This window comes from Rhagoletis zephyria, unplaced genomic scaffold, assembly GCF_001687245.7.
Source record: "Rhagoletis zephyria isolate East Lansing unplaced genomic scaffold, Rhagoletis_zephyria_1.1 Rzeph_scaffold_00001, whole genome shotgun sequence".
In the NCBI taxonomy this organism is placed as follows: domain Eukaryota; kingdom Metazoa; phylum Arthropoda; class Insecta; order Diptera; family Tephritidae; genus Rhagoletis; species Rhagoletis zephyria.
This window is the reverse complement of record NW_016157085.1, coordinates 1,072,111-1,088,325: the sequence shown is the minus strand read 5'-3', so window position 1 is coordinate 1,088,325 and position 16,215 is coordinate 1,072,111. Positions and strand designations below refer to the sequence as shown.

The 16,215-nt window shown below is 38.1% G+C and overlaps 2 protein-coding genes across 2 annotated transcripts; one reads left to right on the top strand and one right to left on the bottom strand.

Annotated features, from left to right (window-relative positions):
• NAT1 (N-acetyltransferase 1) lies at positions 1-6,809 on the top strand. The gene is made up of 8 exons (XM_017622551.1): positions 1-32; positions 284-301; positions 369-478; positions 592-2,417; positions 2,528-3,471; positions 3,559-5,236; positions 5,315-5,501; positions 5,610-6,809. The coding sequence occupies exons 1-8, from the start codon at positions 1-3 to the stop codon at positions 5,786-5,788; spliced, it is 4,974 nt and encodes a 1,657-aa protein (XP_017478040.1). The 3' UTR covers positions 5,789-6,809.
• A 4,285-nt stretch (positions 6,810-11,094) lies between these two features.
• On the bottom strand, positions 11,095-12,142 carry GstE10 (Glutathione S transferase E10). Its single transcript, XM_017635915.1, has one exon. It carries the CDS (start codon positions 11,905-11,907, stop codon positions 11,188-11,190), a length of 720 nt encoding a protein of 239 aa, XP_017491404.1. The 5' UTR covers positions 11,908-12,142; the 3' UTR covers positions 11,095-11,187.
• Between the last annotated feature and the right edge of the window lie 4,073 nt (positions 12,143-16,215).

The window sequence follows — 16,215 nt, the reverse complement described above, 5'->3', positions numbered from 1 at the left end:
ATGAAAATTTTAAACATTCATACTCACGTTGGGTTTGAAGGTTTGTTTCCGCAAAGCATTCAGTTATGTACTATTACGAAGGTTATGAAAATATGTACATCTACATATGTATGTATAAGCACACATTTGAGTGAATGCGAAAAATATATGTATGTACGAATGCTAAAACAAATACATTTACATATATGTGCATTGAGCACTTAGCCCGAAACATCTCACACATTTTTTTTTTTTTTACAAATCGATAACTTTTTGTAACACCTTTTTATTCCTTTTTTTGCAGATTATTTACAACCACAAGGCAATTGACTTTGAAGATAACTACATTCTTTTATAAGAAAACTAAGTTTAAATTATAACTTGTAAAGATATATAAATTGTGGAAATCGCATATCTGCGAAGGAAATAGTGAAAACTTGTAATCATATACATCTTGTTTGCGTCTTCATTCGTTTCAAATTTTACGTTATCGGCAACCGTGAGTGTGTGCGTGTGAGTTGAGTGTATCGTTTAAATCTCCAGTCACACAGTTGGTCCGTCAGCTAGTGAGTTAGACAAACTGTTAATCTAAGCAGTACAACTGAGCGAAAGTTCAAAAAAGCATTTCTTTGTCAATACAAAAAATATTTGTGCTACATAAAATCGCAACGGCGGAAAGTAACGTCAGCAATTGGCGAAGTAGCATTAACGAGGATATAATTCTTTGTCCACGCGTCAACCAAAAAATTTCCACCATTCCTCATTCAACGCTTGGTGCTCATTTCTCGCAGCCTTACGACGACCCAAGGCAACGTTGGAATCCAACCAACGACTACTATTCAGGCCCCATAATAGCGCACGACAGGAACGTGAAAGCAAGCACCATTGAGGGAGGCAACAGTACCGGTGACACCAGTATCGGAGGCAGCGGTTTACACCTTGCAATAACGGCTCATCAAACTGATACTGAGCGTTTTCACGACAATCCGAGTAATCGAGGAGGAGGAGGCGGCGGCGTCAGCTGCGGCGGCCAATCACCGCCTACACCAACGGTGGGTAAAACCCTGTTAAATACCAGCCCCAATCTTTTGCCGATCACTACCGCATCGGACACTTTTAATAACTTGAAGAATTTGGTAAAGATTGATAAGGGTTCTAGTCCAACAAACGGCAACACTAATAGTGGTGGCAGCAGCTATCGCCCGAAGGGGAACAACGTTGGTGTTTACAAGAACAACGGTAACCTTGGACATATTGGTGGGCCAACTACAACCGCTGAAGACCGCGGTTTAATCTCCAACGGAAGCGGATCATCTGGTCCGAATATCAGTGTTGGAGGGCGAGCAGGAGCAGGCAACGCTTCGGGATATATTGGTACAGGATTTAATAGGAACTCCGCCAAAATTCGTCAATACGATTCGGACGTAAGCCCACGACCTCGACGAACTTACCAGGGTGACTCGTCGTCGTCGCGTTACTATAACAAGAATAGTGACACTTTGGGACAGGGCCCCAAATCTTCCGTTGGACCCGGCGGTAACGGCACTCTTATCGGTGCTGGATCCGGCAGTGGCAGCGGCATTGGACGCGCTATCATAGGTAACGAAGGTAATAGCGGACGCGGCTCTTACAACGCCGACGGAAGCAGCAACAGACGTTACAACAACAATCAAGGATCTTCAGATGGCGGCTATAACAGTGGAAATCGTAATTTAAGCTATTCAAATACTGGCGGAGGCAATAGCTATCGCCAACAACAGAGCTCACGTTACGAAAACGGAAATGGACAACAACGGTCATATGGGGCCGCACCAAATGCTGGGTACAATAACAGTCATTCAAATAAATCAGGTTATGGACCACGTAGCGGATACAATGATGGAAATGTAAACATAAGATCAAATCACCGGGACGATTACGGTAGCAGCAATAATTATCGCGAATACGACGATACACCACGTTCACGTTACAATACAGGAAATAATAGCAACACAAATAGTTTAGAGCGCGGTAATAACGGGCGCTATAAGCCCTCTGAGCCGGGCACCGGCAACGGTCATCTACCTTCTGCTCTCCGACAAGGCGGTATTTCAATAGAAGATCGCTACGAACGCGCACCAGCAGCCGCTGAAGGCGGCAGAGCCTATAATAACCGCACGCCACCAATTCGAGGCGGAAATGTATCAGGATCATCAACAGCAGCAACAGGAATCGGATCCGTACCAGGAGCACCCTCATCCACACCATCTTCCGTAAATTCAGCATCATCTTCGTCGCGTGGCATATCGCCAAACTCAGCTGGCGCTGCAGTCAGCGCACAGCATCCTTCACCATCACCCACACCACCGCCACCAGCTGCGGGTCGTTGGGTGCCACCGTCTTTACGTCCACAGCATGGACTTACTCAGAGTGAAAAGAACGATGCAGTCTTCAGGAAGGTAAGTCAATGGGAAGATCTTTCAATTGTAATTTATATATAAGCATGGTTTTTCGCTCAAGAATTCTCTGAAGTAAAAGCAATTGTAAATTTTTTCGCGTTTATAATTAGGTTCGTGGTATTCTCAACAAATTGACTCCTGAAAAATTCCAAGAACTTAGCGATGAATTGTTGAAGCTTGATCTAAACTCAATTCTCAGTTTGAATGGTGTAATATTGCTGATTTTTGATAAAGCCTTAGATGAACCGAAGTACTCGTCTATGTATGCACAGTTGTGCAAGCGTCTCTCAGAAGAAGCTCCATCATTTGAAAAAGATCCAAATAGTTCGTGCACTTTTCTGCGTCTATTGATAGCTGTTTGTCGTGATAAGTTCAATAATCGCCTGAAACGTGACAATATCGACGGCGATAACAACAATCAATTCAACAAAGTACATCGACCACAATCACAACTCAACGTTGGTGAAAATGACACCGATGAAGAAGAGCGCCGGCACTTGGCCAAACAACGCATGCTGGGCAATGTCAAATTTATCGGTGAACTACACAAATTGGATATGTTGTCGAAGAATGTGCTGCATCAGTGCATCATGGAGTTGCTCGATAAGAAGAAGAAACGCTCTGCCACGCCGCAAGAAATGTGCGAGGACATGGAGTGTTTGGCACAGTTGCTCAAAACGTGCGGTAAGAACCTGGATTCAGAACAGGGCAAAGAGCTGATGAATCAGTATTTCGACACTTTGGAACGCCGATCAAAATCGACTGACTATCCGCCAAGGATACGCTTCATGCTGAAGGATGTCATCGAATTACGTGAAAATAATTGGATACCCCGTAAAGTGGCGACCACTGAGGGACCCGTGCCCATCAAGCAGATACGCACTGACGATGATACAATTATCCGTACACCGTTCGCACAAAGGAATCGCGATATGCGCAATAATGATCGTGATGGTGATAACTGGATGAATCGCTTCCACATAAATCTGCAGCCAGGATACAATGACATGTTCAGCAGTTTAAGTGTGACGGGTGCATCGCCAATTGTTTCACCGTAAGTATTCCACTAGAATTAGTCAGTTTTAACGAGCAATTTTTTTTTTTCAATTCGATCTAAATATCTATATCTAAATACTTACAGATTCGCTACCAACAACTCAAATCGACCCTATAATGGACGTGACCGCAATCAAGGTGGGCGTGATGGTAACAATTACAACAGCCGCTATAATAAGCACAACAACCAAAATGCTGGACCCGGTGGTAATCGTGAAGATGGGCGTGGTGGCCGTAATAGCCATAATATGGGACGCGATGCTGACTCATCTGGTACCTCGCAATACAGTAGTGGCGGCAATCCTCTTTTGAATAGCAAAGAATTAGCACCACGCTTCAAACGCAATTTGATGTCGACAAATCAAGATCCAGTTGAGAATCTTCAAATGCGCCCAGCCGCAAACTCACTTCTCTTTAAGGCGGCTTCTCAAAACCATAAACTGCCAACAATGTTGCCAATGTCTACACCGCCAACTAGCGGTGGGGGTGGTTTCGGTAGTGGCAGTTTTAGCCGTAGCGGTACTCAGAACAAAGAACAACTATCCAATACACAATATCCGCTTCTCGGCACACCCACTTCACATATAACCAACCCAGTTCGCCCTTCATCGACACCTTCTGCTGAGTATGATATCGAAAAAGGTGCTCATTCCACCCACTTGGGCTTAACTATTGACAGAGGTCTGAAGGCGACTTCTTCTTCACCAAACTTCGGAGCTCCGAACTCGGTGATTGGAGAAAGGGGTAAATCTGGCGCGGCTGAAAATCATTCGGAATTCCAAAGCGTGTCAGATGCGGCGGATAAGAAACGCAGCACAACGCCTGTGGACGCGCAGCAAGTGGTTACTAAACAAGGTTCCGTGGAGAAGACGGCGGGTGCAGGTGCGAATAAACAGAAAAAGGATAAGGCATTCAATAAAGAAGAAGTATTGAAAAAAACTACAGCATACGTTAAGGATAAATTCTTCTACGAAACTGATGATGAGGAAGATATAACCATAACTGGAGAACAAAATACCGATGAGGATATAGATCACAATGACAGCGGTGTGGCCAGCTCAAGCGCGAGTGAAAGTAGCCAGGGCAAGCAATTTACTGCGCTGGTAGATGGTTTCTTAGATTTGAAAGTGCCTGAGAAATGTATGAAAGATGTTTGCGTTAATATCATTATGGATGTACTTGAAAAGGCCGAGGACAAGTATTTGGATCGTGTCATTAATTTCTTGCAAGCAGTGCGCAAACAATGCAACATAAAGTCCAACATTATATTGGAAGTATTCAAACAAGTAATCAACAAAATGAACGAGCGTGAAGCTTTAAATCCACGCATTGCTACACATGTTGCTGGACTATTGAGCCGTGCTGCTGGCGACGCGGGTCTACTCAAGTTGACCGATATTGCCAATTATACGGACAATGGTCAACACTACCCACTCTTCCTGCTCGTGCTACAGCAACTGCACAAATCCATTGGCAAGGAAGCATTAGCTGACAAATTCCGCGCAAGTAAAATTGATTTAATGAATAGTTTGCCAGAGGTGGATCGTAATAAGACGCGTTTAGCTGAAATTCTGGATGATCGCAATTTGGCTTTCCTGTATCCGCTGCTGAAAGTGCAAGCTGAGATGTGGAAACAGTTAACCAGTGATCCAAATCCTTCAGCATTCTATAAATGGATTAAAAGCAATTTGGACGCCAAATACTATAAGGATGCAGGATTTATTAACGCACTCGTGACCGTATTGGTGAAATATATCACACAAGTGAGTACTCCACACAACAAATAAGGGTTATTTATGACATGCATAGTTAATAAACTAATTGTTTTTTACGTAATAAAGGAAACCACTTTGGCCGAAGGTACCGACACCAAGAAACATCCCGATCGTGCGACCATTGAAAAAGAGGAATCACTGCTGCTTAAGTATTGTCAAATTTTGCAGACATTCCTAGGCGGTAGCAACGAGTTGCAATTGATCGCTATCTATGCTCTACAAGTTTTCTGCTTCAATGAAAATTTCCCAAAAGGTAAGTGGCAGTGGAAAATATTTTATGTATATCCGAATTAATAACCCACAATTGTTCTCTGTTATGGTAACTAAGATTTCAATCGCTTATTAATGTATTAATTTTAAGGTATGCTCTGTCGCTGGTTCAAATATCTCTATGAGGCGGAAGTTATCGAAGAGGAGACATTCATACTATGGAAAGAGGAAATATCCGACAAATACCCAGGCAAGGGCACCGCATTATTTCAAGTTAACAACTGGCTGACTTGGTTACAAGAGGCCGAATCTGAGGATGACGATGTCTGAATTTAGCGAATCCATTATTGCAATAAAGAGAAGGAGATATATAGAATTTAAACACTATTTAATAACCTATTAAACTAATATAACACAAAACTAAAACAAGAAAAAAAGATTAAAAACAAAAATATAAAAAAAAATACATATACATATACATATATATAAAGAAACCAAACGAAATGGATAAAGCGTTGATAGTTCATTTAGCACATCTCAAAATTAACACAATTCCAAATACAATTTAACTTACAAAAACAATTAAAGAATGCTGCAAAGAAGCGAATAGAATCGCATGCACGCTAGTTTCAGAAATCCATTAATATGCAATTATAAAAATATTTATAAATCTTAAAAAGAAACAAATTCAAAATCAAAACGAAAAAAGATCAGACTTGCACAGGAGATAATTGAAACGAATTGAATGATAATTTTTGAACGTACTTTTAATATACTTATCCTACTCCTTTTCCCTTTATTTCTCGATCCTGCAACAATGCATTATATCCAATATAAAGGAAACACATAAAAAACAAATTTAGATAATTACCAATTTAAACAATTTTCCTAAACTCGGAACCGCAGCGCTCGATAATTTTTATTTAGCAAATTTATTTCAATATCAACTGAATGCTTCGACTTTATTTCTTATTTTTAAACTGAAACAAGTACCACAAAAACGTAATAAAAAACTTATAAAGAGTTTAAATCGTTGATGACTTACCTTTGAGAATGAAAGTTGAAAGCAGTGGATCGCGTGGCTACAAGTTCGAACTTATTAAAAGCAAACAAACAAAAAATTAAAACAACCAAATCAATTGTAAGCAAACCAATCTGCTACCACTGTTCCTTTGCGAACGATTTCTTAAAACTTAAAATGTGTCCGCATACAGGCTCTGAGCGTTTTTGTGAAATTTTGCCAAATTAGCATAAAAACATTCGTGATAAATATCGCAAAAGCAAGGCCAGTTGTGTAAAATAAGTATTAAAGAAATCATGAATATCAAACCGATGTTGCGCAGAAACTAACGTATATTAAAAGTGATAATCCGGTTTGAACTTTTAAGAGAAATCTGAAATAAAGCGAAATAACAGCTGCCGCAAAAAATGATTTGTTTTATTATCAATTTTTATACTTCTAAATAGGGCGAGAATTACGATCACAATCGCTATCCAATAATTGGATTTGAAAATATATATTTCTGATCCATTTTGATTCGTTTACGAGTGTGATGATTCGATAAAAGATCTTGAGCGTGTTCGAACTTCAATAAATGAGGCAGTTCATCAATCGTCAATTCTTCCGGCTGAATGAGAAGCTGAATAAGGCAGTTACTTTTGCTGGTAGGGGCGAAATATAAATACCAAGTAAAGTCCTCTTCGTCTGGTGTTACCGCCACAAGTGAATAATTCGCCGAATACTTTCAGTGCTGAAGCTTTTTTGTCCAATTGTTCGATATGATCAAGACAGCGAAGTCGCTGGCACATTTTTTGGCTCTTCTTTATTTGACACTTTTTCGCACGTTCTTACCCAAAATATGGCACTGCATCCCTAAAAAACAGTTGGCAGCTCTGTCGTCGATATTCGAGAAATTGCCACCGATTTAGTCTGTCGTGTGCGCACCTACAGTCCAACCGACTAAATAATAGTTGCGTTCGGCTCAAATCGCAACGCACTACATCCAGATATTTATATCTCCGTATCCAAACAACCGTTTAGGAGCGAGCTACAGTGAGAAGGCGTAAAACCTCGCATACGCTGGGTTTGGGTCCTGCCACATTAAAACCCCACCCAATGAAAAAGAAAAACGCCTCGGATGAGATCCTCTTCTTTTGATGACGACCACGGCAAACGTATAAAGGACTATGATTTGAGGGTATGAACTTGGAATATCCGGACACTTAATGGGGAAGGTGCCTCTGACCGCCTGGTTAATGTGTCCTTCGGAAGACAAGGGCTGACATCACCGCCATCCCTGAAATGCGATGGACGGGGCGAGGCAAGGTAAACATGCGACGTTTATTACAGTTACTACGCAAAGGATCGTAAATTCGGTGTTGGACTTGTGGTGGAAAATTTCGTCACCAAGAAGTGTCGTTCACCCCGATGGACGAACGTCTCCCTACAATCCGATTCGCGGCCGTACCCGGTGGAAGAGAAGGACGAGGCGTCCAAGGATGTCTTCTATGAGCGCTGCCCCGACATCGTGTTTGCCAAGGTGGGCAAGGAAGGCATCTTTATCACCATCCTCCACGTCGAAACGTCCGATAACGGACTGAGGCTGATCGACTTCGCCGGTTCCCGAAACATGGTAGTATGTAGTACTAGGTTCCAGTATGAAAATATCCATCAAGCTACATGTCTCCAGATCGAAAAAAGAGAAACCAAATCGATCATGTAGTGATAGACGGAAGGCACGCTTCCAGTCACTTTCGACAGCACAAAAAGATGTCGTCCCTCTCTCGTCGTACAAAAATCACTCATCACGCCCGTGCTAGTGTAGAAGAAAAATGTATGATATCTCGAAAACGTGTAATTTTAATTAAAAATAAATTATTAAGAAAATACAAAAATAATTAGTTACTTCTCTTGTGGTACACTCAGAAAAAACATTCCTTGATGCTAGGGAAAAATATCTTGTTCTAAAGAAATATTACATTGAAAAGGCTAAACGATTTAACACAGTTTAGGGAAAACACAATTCCTTATTTTAGTACTATTTTCTTTCTTTTTAGAAAAAATTAACATGCCAAGAGGAATTGTTTATTTACTATTTAATAAATTATTTCATCTCCCGTGAATGGTACATATGTCATTTTGCACGCGGCGCTCAAACAGTCTGGGGTGCCAGTCGAGAGATTCGAAGTTTGAGTCGTAGAGCAGGAGATTTTTTTTTTGTAAATTTTTAAATATACTGACTTACTTTCCTATAACCACCTTCAACCGGACTCGAACCTACGATCTCAGAACCAAAAGCAATAGTCTTCTCGCGACGCCACATCCAACATTTACCAGGAAAGCAATTAACTTTGTCTTTACAAGACTGACAAAATTCAAAATTATTTATGGAAATTATTACTTATATTGAGTAAATGTACTTCCTCAAATTAATGGCGCACTGTTTTGAGCATGGACCAGAATTAAGGAAAAACTTCTCAAATTGGGTAAGTTTTTCGTAATATTAAGGAAGAAACATCAAATCTAAATCAGAGAAACTGGTTTATAGTTTTAAGGAAATGCTTTTTTCTGAGTGTATTTATATGATTTGTTATTAGATCGGTTAACGAATTCTCCATGAATTGGAACTTTTATGATTGACCTTTTTTTCTTTAATCCAAATCCGTTATGTGGCGATAACTCAAAAACTATTTTTTCTACTCCTGTCATCAGTATAAGGTTCTAGGTTGGAAAAATGGCAGTTGCTGTGCACAAAAATCACTGTTGACCAGTGCATAATTACACTGTGTTACAAAATTGAGGTTCATGTCTCCGTATTAGAAAAAATCAAAACGAAAGGATTTTTTAGATTTTTGATGTTTATTTTTATGTATTTTATGAAATAAGTTAGATTAAAAATTAATAGCTGTTCGGAAAATTTAAGACATTATTGTTGTACAAAATTTTACACATCAAGCAGTCTGACTGGTATAAGCAACAGTCCGAAAGAATGCCCTGCAGGAAATTGATTTAGTCTGAAAGTAATTTATAAACTTCTTTATTTTTAATGATAACTAATTGAAATTCTCACTATTGTACCTGCAACGAACTCATTTATTTAACATGGCGATGTCCTAGGAAGCAGTCAATTGCCTTTTCCTGAATGTATTTTCAACTACTTTAAAATGAATTTGGCTTAAACAAGTTCAAAGTCAGTATGTTTCGTTTAAATATGCTTTCGTTCTGTACTTCACAGATGCTTTTTCATAACTAAGAAAAAACGAAATTAAAATTTTTAAATTAAATGAGATTTGAACATGGACATTCTTGGCTACGACCAATTGTAGCAAACATCTTTACACGCTCAGCTATAGCCAGACATGTCAATGTGCTTTCAAATGCTCAGTTTGAATTGTGTGTAAACAGCAAGTCGACTGTACGACTCTGCATTTAATTTCAACTACTTTAAAATTAATTTGGTTTACACAACTTCAAAGTCAGTATGTTTCTTTTAAATACGCTTGCGTCCTGGACTTCGCAGATGCTTTTTCATACTTCCAAGACACAAATTGTTTTTATTTTGAGTAAAAAGAGTATACAAATTCGAAACATTTACTCATTGCATTTGTTTTAAAGNCAATGTGCTTTCAAATGCTCAGTTTGAATTGTGTGTAAACAGCAAGTCGACTGTACGACTCTGCATTTAATTTCAACTACTTTAAAATTAATTTGGTTTACACAACTTCAAAGTCAGTATGTTTCTTTTAAATACGCTTGCGTCCTGGACTTCGCAGATGCTTTTTCATACTTCCAAGACACAAATTGTTTTTATTTTGAGTAAAAAGAGTATACAAATTCGAAACATTTACTCATTGCATTTGTTTTAAAGTAGTCTTTCAATTAGTTGATTTAAAAAAAAAAAACACTTGTTTTCGTCAGGGTGGTATCAGCTATATTATGGAATGCCAGTACATTCATACGAAAATTTTTCTTTAAGAGAAATAAAAACCCATTTTTAAAAGAAAATATTATTTTTTATTTAAAAAGTCTTTTTCCCTATAAAAATGGTAGTTTTTATTATAAAATATTTCACATAAACACCTTCTTTCACGATAATGCTACCTTTTTTAAACAAAAATAATTAATTGGCCTTTCTAACATCATCTAGCATAATTTTTACAATGAAACAGGCATTAATAGGCTGAGTAATCCAGCCTTAAAAGCAGTGAAAATACTATTTTTCGATGAAAAACCATAAAAAATAGCAAACATTGTACCACAGCGCTATCTAGCGTAAGTTTTAGGAAAAAATACACCAAAAAATAATTCTTTGACCCATAAAACTGTAATACACCATTATTATTATTATATTTGATCGAATTTAACTAATTTTTTGCCGTATGCAGGATCACCAATTTAAAAACGCATACAAAATAAACCAGATCTGTATGCTAAAAGTCTTTTTGCGATTTTTTTATGGGAGATGTAAGCTTTCATTTATTTTTGATTTCACCAAATACGTAGAACCTTGTTGCACTGTGTTATCATTATGGATCTCTGTGTTTTTTTTTATTTTCCGTTTAACGAGTACATTACAGATTCACTTATTGCACTTACATATGCATATACATATGTACTACTTAACTTCGTATAAAAATATGCTTATAAATACTTATTGACAATTTTCATTTAAGAAGTGTATTACATAATACTTAAAGGTTGCGTGACGACAATCGATCGATCGATCGTCTCACTGCTTGCCACTCTTAATATCTTCCAATGCCTTTTTCCACAGTTTCTCATATTGCTTCGGCAATTTACTGATTATCAAAGCCGCATACATCTTTAAACCAGCACCATTGGCTTCTGCATAATATGGCAGTGCTTCCAAACGCTTCAGCCATTCGGCTAATCTCGGCCACTTATCTTTGCTGATGGGCACAAAAGCCGCATTGAAGGAGCTTACTGTGGACACAATACTGAAATCGGCAATTGTCAAATTTTCACCCGCTACATATGGGCCTTGGGAGAAGAAAGCCTCCAGCGTGGTATAGGCTTCGCTTATTTGATCTAATTTCTGCTTTGGCACCTCGGTGACATTTTCGTGAAAGAGCGGTCCAGTGATTGGCTTGAGGCAAGTGGCAAACAAGGTGGCTGCTTCATAGTACAGACGCTGGTCGACGATGGCGCGTGCATGGAAATCTTCAGGATAGAGGGTGTCGTCCTTGCCGTACTTGCGCACCAGATAGGCAGCAATCGCATGCGAGTCCACGACAATGTGTTCACCGTCCTCCAGAGCGGGTACTGTGTGCTGGGGATTCTTTTTTAGGAATTCCGGTTGCAATTGTTCTTTGGCGAAAAGATCCAATACACGGAATTCAAAGTCTAAATTGAGTGCGTTGAGAGTGAGCAGCACAGCGCGGACGGGTGGACTCAATTTGTTGCCATATAAAGTCAATTTCGGCGACATTATTGGTGGTTAATATTTTTAAAAGTCCTAATCAGATTCTTCAAATCTAGTCTTCCTTTTCGAGAATTTTACTTCTTCTGTTGACGTGGCTGCTCTTAAACGTTCTCAATATAATAACTGGCCGGATAATCAAGACCGTGCATTTTTATACATCTTTACCGATAAGTATGAGTTGTGGGCGATATGAGCTTGGCCATACATATATATATATGCATATAAATACATACATATGCATGTGCATACATATGTACATACATATGTACATATGCATTCTCCAGATAAGATACTCGGGCTTAATAATGACGTCAGATGCTTGTTTTGTAAGCGACACAATCATAAACTGTTTGTTAATTTATTTTAACAAAAGGAGGGGAAAAAGCGGTCATATCTGATTGCATACGAAATACTTTGTATGGTTATTTATTTTTAAATTGAAGAGACTACAGTAACCTTAGCAATTGATCACCTGTGTGCGTTGGTTTGCCTCCCTATTTCTCAATTATTTTTAATTAGTAAACGGTTTCGGTGTGACGATATATTTTTTGCAGATCTCCATTTGCTATTATTTGCGAACTTTTCGATATAAATACAAATATGTATGTACATACATATGTATGCAAGTATGCAATAACAGGTGTAATATATGTATGTACGTACATAAGTAGATATCGTATATATACGTATACTAGGGTGCATCACTTTACATGCAAAAAAAAACGGTACTGTTTTTCAATTGGAATTATAAAATGTTTTATACATTAAGACTTGTGCCAAAATATTTCGTAAAAATACAAAGTCTGAGGTGAGCTGGATCTATTTGGAAAAAACCTCCAAAATCGAGTTTTTTATAAATAAAATTAGTTTTTGAAAATATTTCTTCTTAAAACTCACCTTAAAAATGTTTAAAAATTGTGTCAGCGGAATCAAAATACATTATATTTTGGGAGGTATCTTTAAATCGGTCTCACTCAAGTAAATCTTAACATTTTTAAGAAATGTTTTGCTAAAGCCTTAAAATGTAATAAATTTTAAAGTTCTGGCGGAAGAAGCGCAACTTTTTTGGTGAGGCACCCTTAAGTATACACATAAAAGTGAAAAGCTCTTAATTAGTAAAAGTCTCACTTTAGAAAGGCTGCATTGATTTGACTAAGTTTAGCTTTAAACAGTTCATAGTAATCCCAATTAGGTTCTTACAGGAGGAAGAAGTCTGAAAACGCCTTTTCATATGAAATTTTTTTAGCGAAATCAAGTGTTTTTCATCAATTTAATTCTAATTTTTAGCAACATTTTGGTCATTGATATTAATTACATATGTACCATATTTATTTGGATAATTCGTTTTGAGGGTCCGAAATTGGTTAGTAGGGAGATGAAAAATTATATTTCAAAAAAATTTAGTGTTGCTAAGTCAAGATATTTTGAAAATTGGTATTTATGGTTCGAGTTGGTTTTTTTGTTTCACCATTATTATACCAATATTTAATGGACTACAAAACTGCATACCTAGATTTTTTTTTAAATTCTTAATAAAAAGTTTAAAATTTTGTTGAACATTTGCTGATATTCGACGAATTTTTATAAATCTTGTTCAAAGTTTGCAATTTGGACTTACCATGTAAGATAGTGAGCCATACTTAAAAAATAATAATAATAAACATTAAATAAGCAAACAAAAAATAGTCAAAACTTGTTAAAATATGGCTTCCCTATTTGTTTACCCGCCATGGTATTTAAATTGTATGGGTAATTTTATCAGTTTTTATGGCAAAAAGTCGCTTTGTTCTTGGTATCTGGTAAAGAAAACTTCAAAACACATTATTTTTCTAAAAAAAAAACGAAAGACAACTGCTTAGCAAATGGTCAAAGTCGTTGTCTGTGCGTGAAAAATTTTAGTAGATTTTGTGTTCTGCTTTTTTTTAGCTATTTAAAAAAAATTTATAAAATAAAGAAAAATGTAAGTTCTTTTATTATTATAATTAAACGTTTTCGTACCTGCTAACTGGCTAAAGAATTTCACTATTGCAAATATTATAAAAGTCGGAAGAAAATAATTTTATCTTATCAGTTTTCGATGGCAAGTCTATATAAGTGAGTGTGTGATTGGTATGTACATATGTATGTAAGTACATACATAATTCTGCTGCGTCATCCTAGTCACACATTTGCCAGTCATTATGAAAGTATTTATTATATTTTTTTCGGATTATTATGAAAGACAAATGTTGGTAAATAAAACCAATACCTTTTTGATGTTAGCGGTTATTGGCAAAATTTTTAATTGCAGATAGTTAAACTTCCTTTAAATGCACTATGTAACCTTGCTTTTAAATAAGAACTTAAATTACACTTTTTTCTTGGATCTCAAAGTGGTGGCCCCTATCAAATGTTGATAGTATCATCTTTATTCAAAAAATCGGCTCATCTGCTTCCGTTTGTTATACCAGCACATTTTCTTTAAACATGGATGGTGTTTGGTGGTGCTAAGGTGATGGTCCTTGGCCGAGTTTCCGCACCAGCGTAAATTGTAGCTTTTCGGAGTCGAGCTTTATGCACTGATAGGGCTTAGAGTGCTGCGCTAAAAGAAATGCCACAACCTAAACTTTCCTGTACGGAACTAAAACGGTTTATAATCTTTATTACACTGGGCCGTGAACTTGGTTTTCTCCATAAAATCAATAGATCCTAAATTCTCAAGGGTTAAATGACCGCAGTTTATCACTGCGGTAAATGTTTAATCGACGACAGAATGTTTTAAATTGTAAACTTACATATTTATGTTTTGAAAGGGCCGTTCGGTTTTATCTATGCTAAAACTAGTGTCCGACCAAACGCGATTTTTCGGCCGAAACAAAACTCGAACGCTCCGTTTTTGTGTTAAATTCGGTCGAAACCCCCTAGACCGAGCACAAAACTACGTTATTTTCTCTATCATTTGCGAAGTTATCACAGTTATTCACACCAGGCGGATACAGGTCCTTCCGCGCTTGGTCCTTACTGTAAGTTTTGCGGGCATTCGAAATTTAGTCGCGCCATCATAGAGGCTTTTAAATCGATGAAAAAAGAGTGCGTGTTTAGATTTGACTAACTGAGCTCTTTTTACTTTATGCACTGTGAAAATCTAGTAAATGTGTATTTTCTTGGTCTGAAGCCGCCCTGATAAGGCTCAATCAGTAGGTTCATGAAGGGCAAAGCTCACGGTTAAACAGCTGCTCCATACGTCCCACTAGCTCCTCGCACCCGCTATGTACAGCTTAGTCGATGTTTCGTTGGGTCCACGGGCCTTGCCACACTATTGCTGTTTTTAGGTCATATTGGGACGTGGCCATGGCCGAGTACAACATATCACGCCAGTCGCTTCTGAATAGAAGAAAGGCTTTCAACGTTAGGGGAGGAAATTTTCCGAGGCAACTTTAGTCTTTTCACTAGAGCTGATTTTTAAGGGTCTTTTATTATATTTATTATCGAATACTTACTGCGTGTGCAAGGAATCCTTAGAAATATTGATGGATACGCACTTTCCAGGTTTGCCTTATTTGTCAAATTGCTTTCAGGTATCTGTCCTAGCCTTTGCATGTATTAAATAGATAGTAGATAAAAAGAAAGCATCATGAGCCATCAACTCGTTTGATCCCTAAAAATCCGATGGACCCAAAGCTTGGAGGGGTTAATACATATTTATTCCACAAAACAACAAAATGGGCTAGGAGTTAACGCTATTAAAACCGAACTTGTCTTGTTCACGAGAAAAACAAAAATTCCTTAATTCCCCTTACCAAAGCTAGACGGGACTAGTCTGAACCTCTGCACCGAGATGAGATACTTCGGTATTATCCTTGACTCCAAACTTAAGTGGAGGCGCAACGCACACGCAGAGAAAAGAACTAAGAAGGGCCTAGCAGCGTAAAAGGGCTTTTGGGAAAAACTGTGGGCAGTCACCACATACCATTCACAGTATGTACACCACAAGCATGCGACCAATTTTAACTTATGGAGCACTATTTTGGTGCAAAGCACTCGATAAAGGCAGCAATCAGAAAATAATTGGAAGACTGCAGAGACTCGCAAGCCTCGGTATATCAAGCGCCCTGTGCACTGCATCTCTAGAAGGCCTAAACACCTAGGAATGTTTGGAAGCCTGCCCGACTAACGAAAAAAGACACTGAAGATGGCACAACGCCGAAATTCGGAAATTCGTTCAAAAATAAATCATGGTATTTCCATCTACTCCGATGGCTCAATGATGGGAAACGGAGTCGGCTCAAATCTGTACTCCAAACACCTGCAGATGAGGCAATAACATCGCCTGCT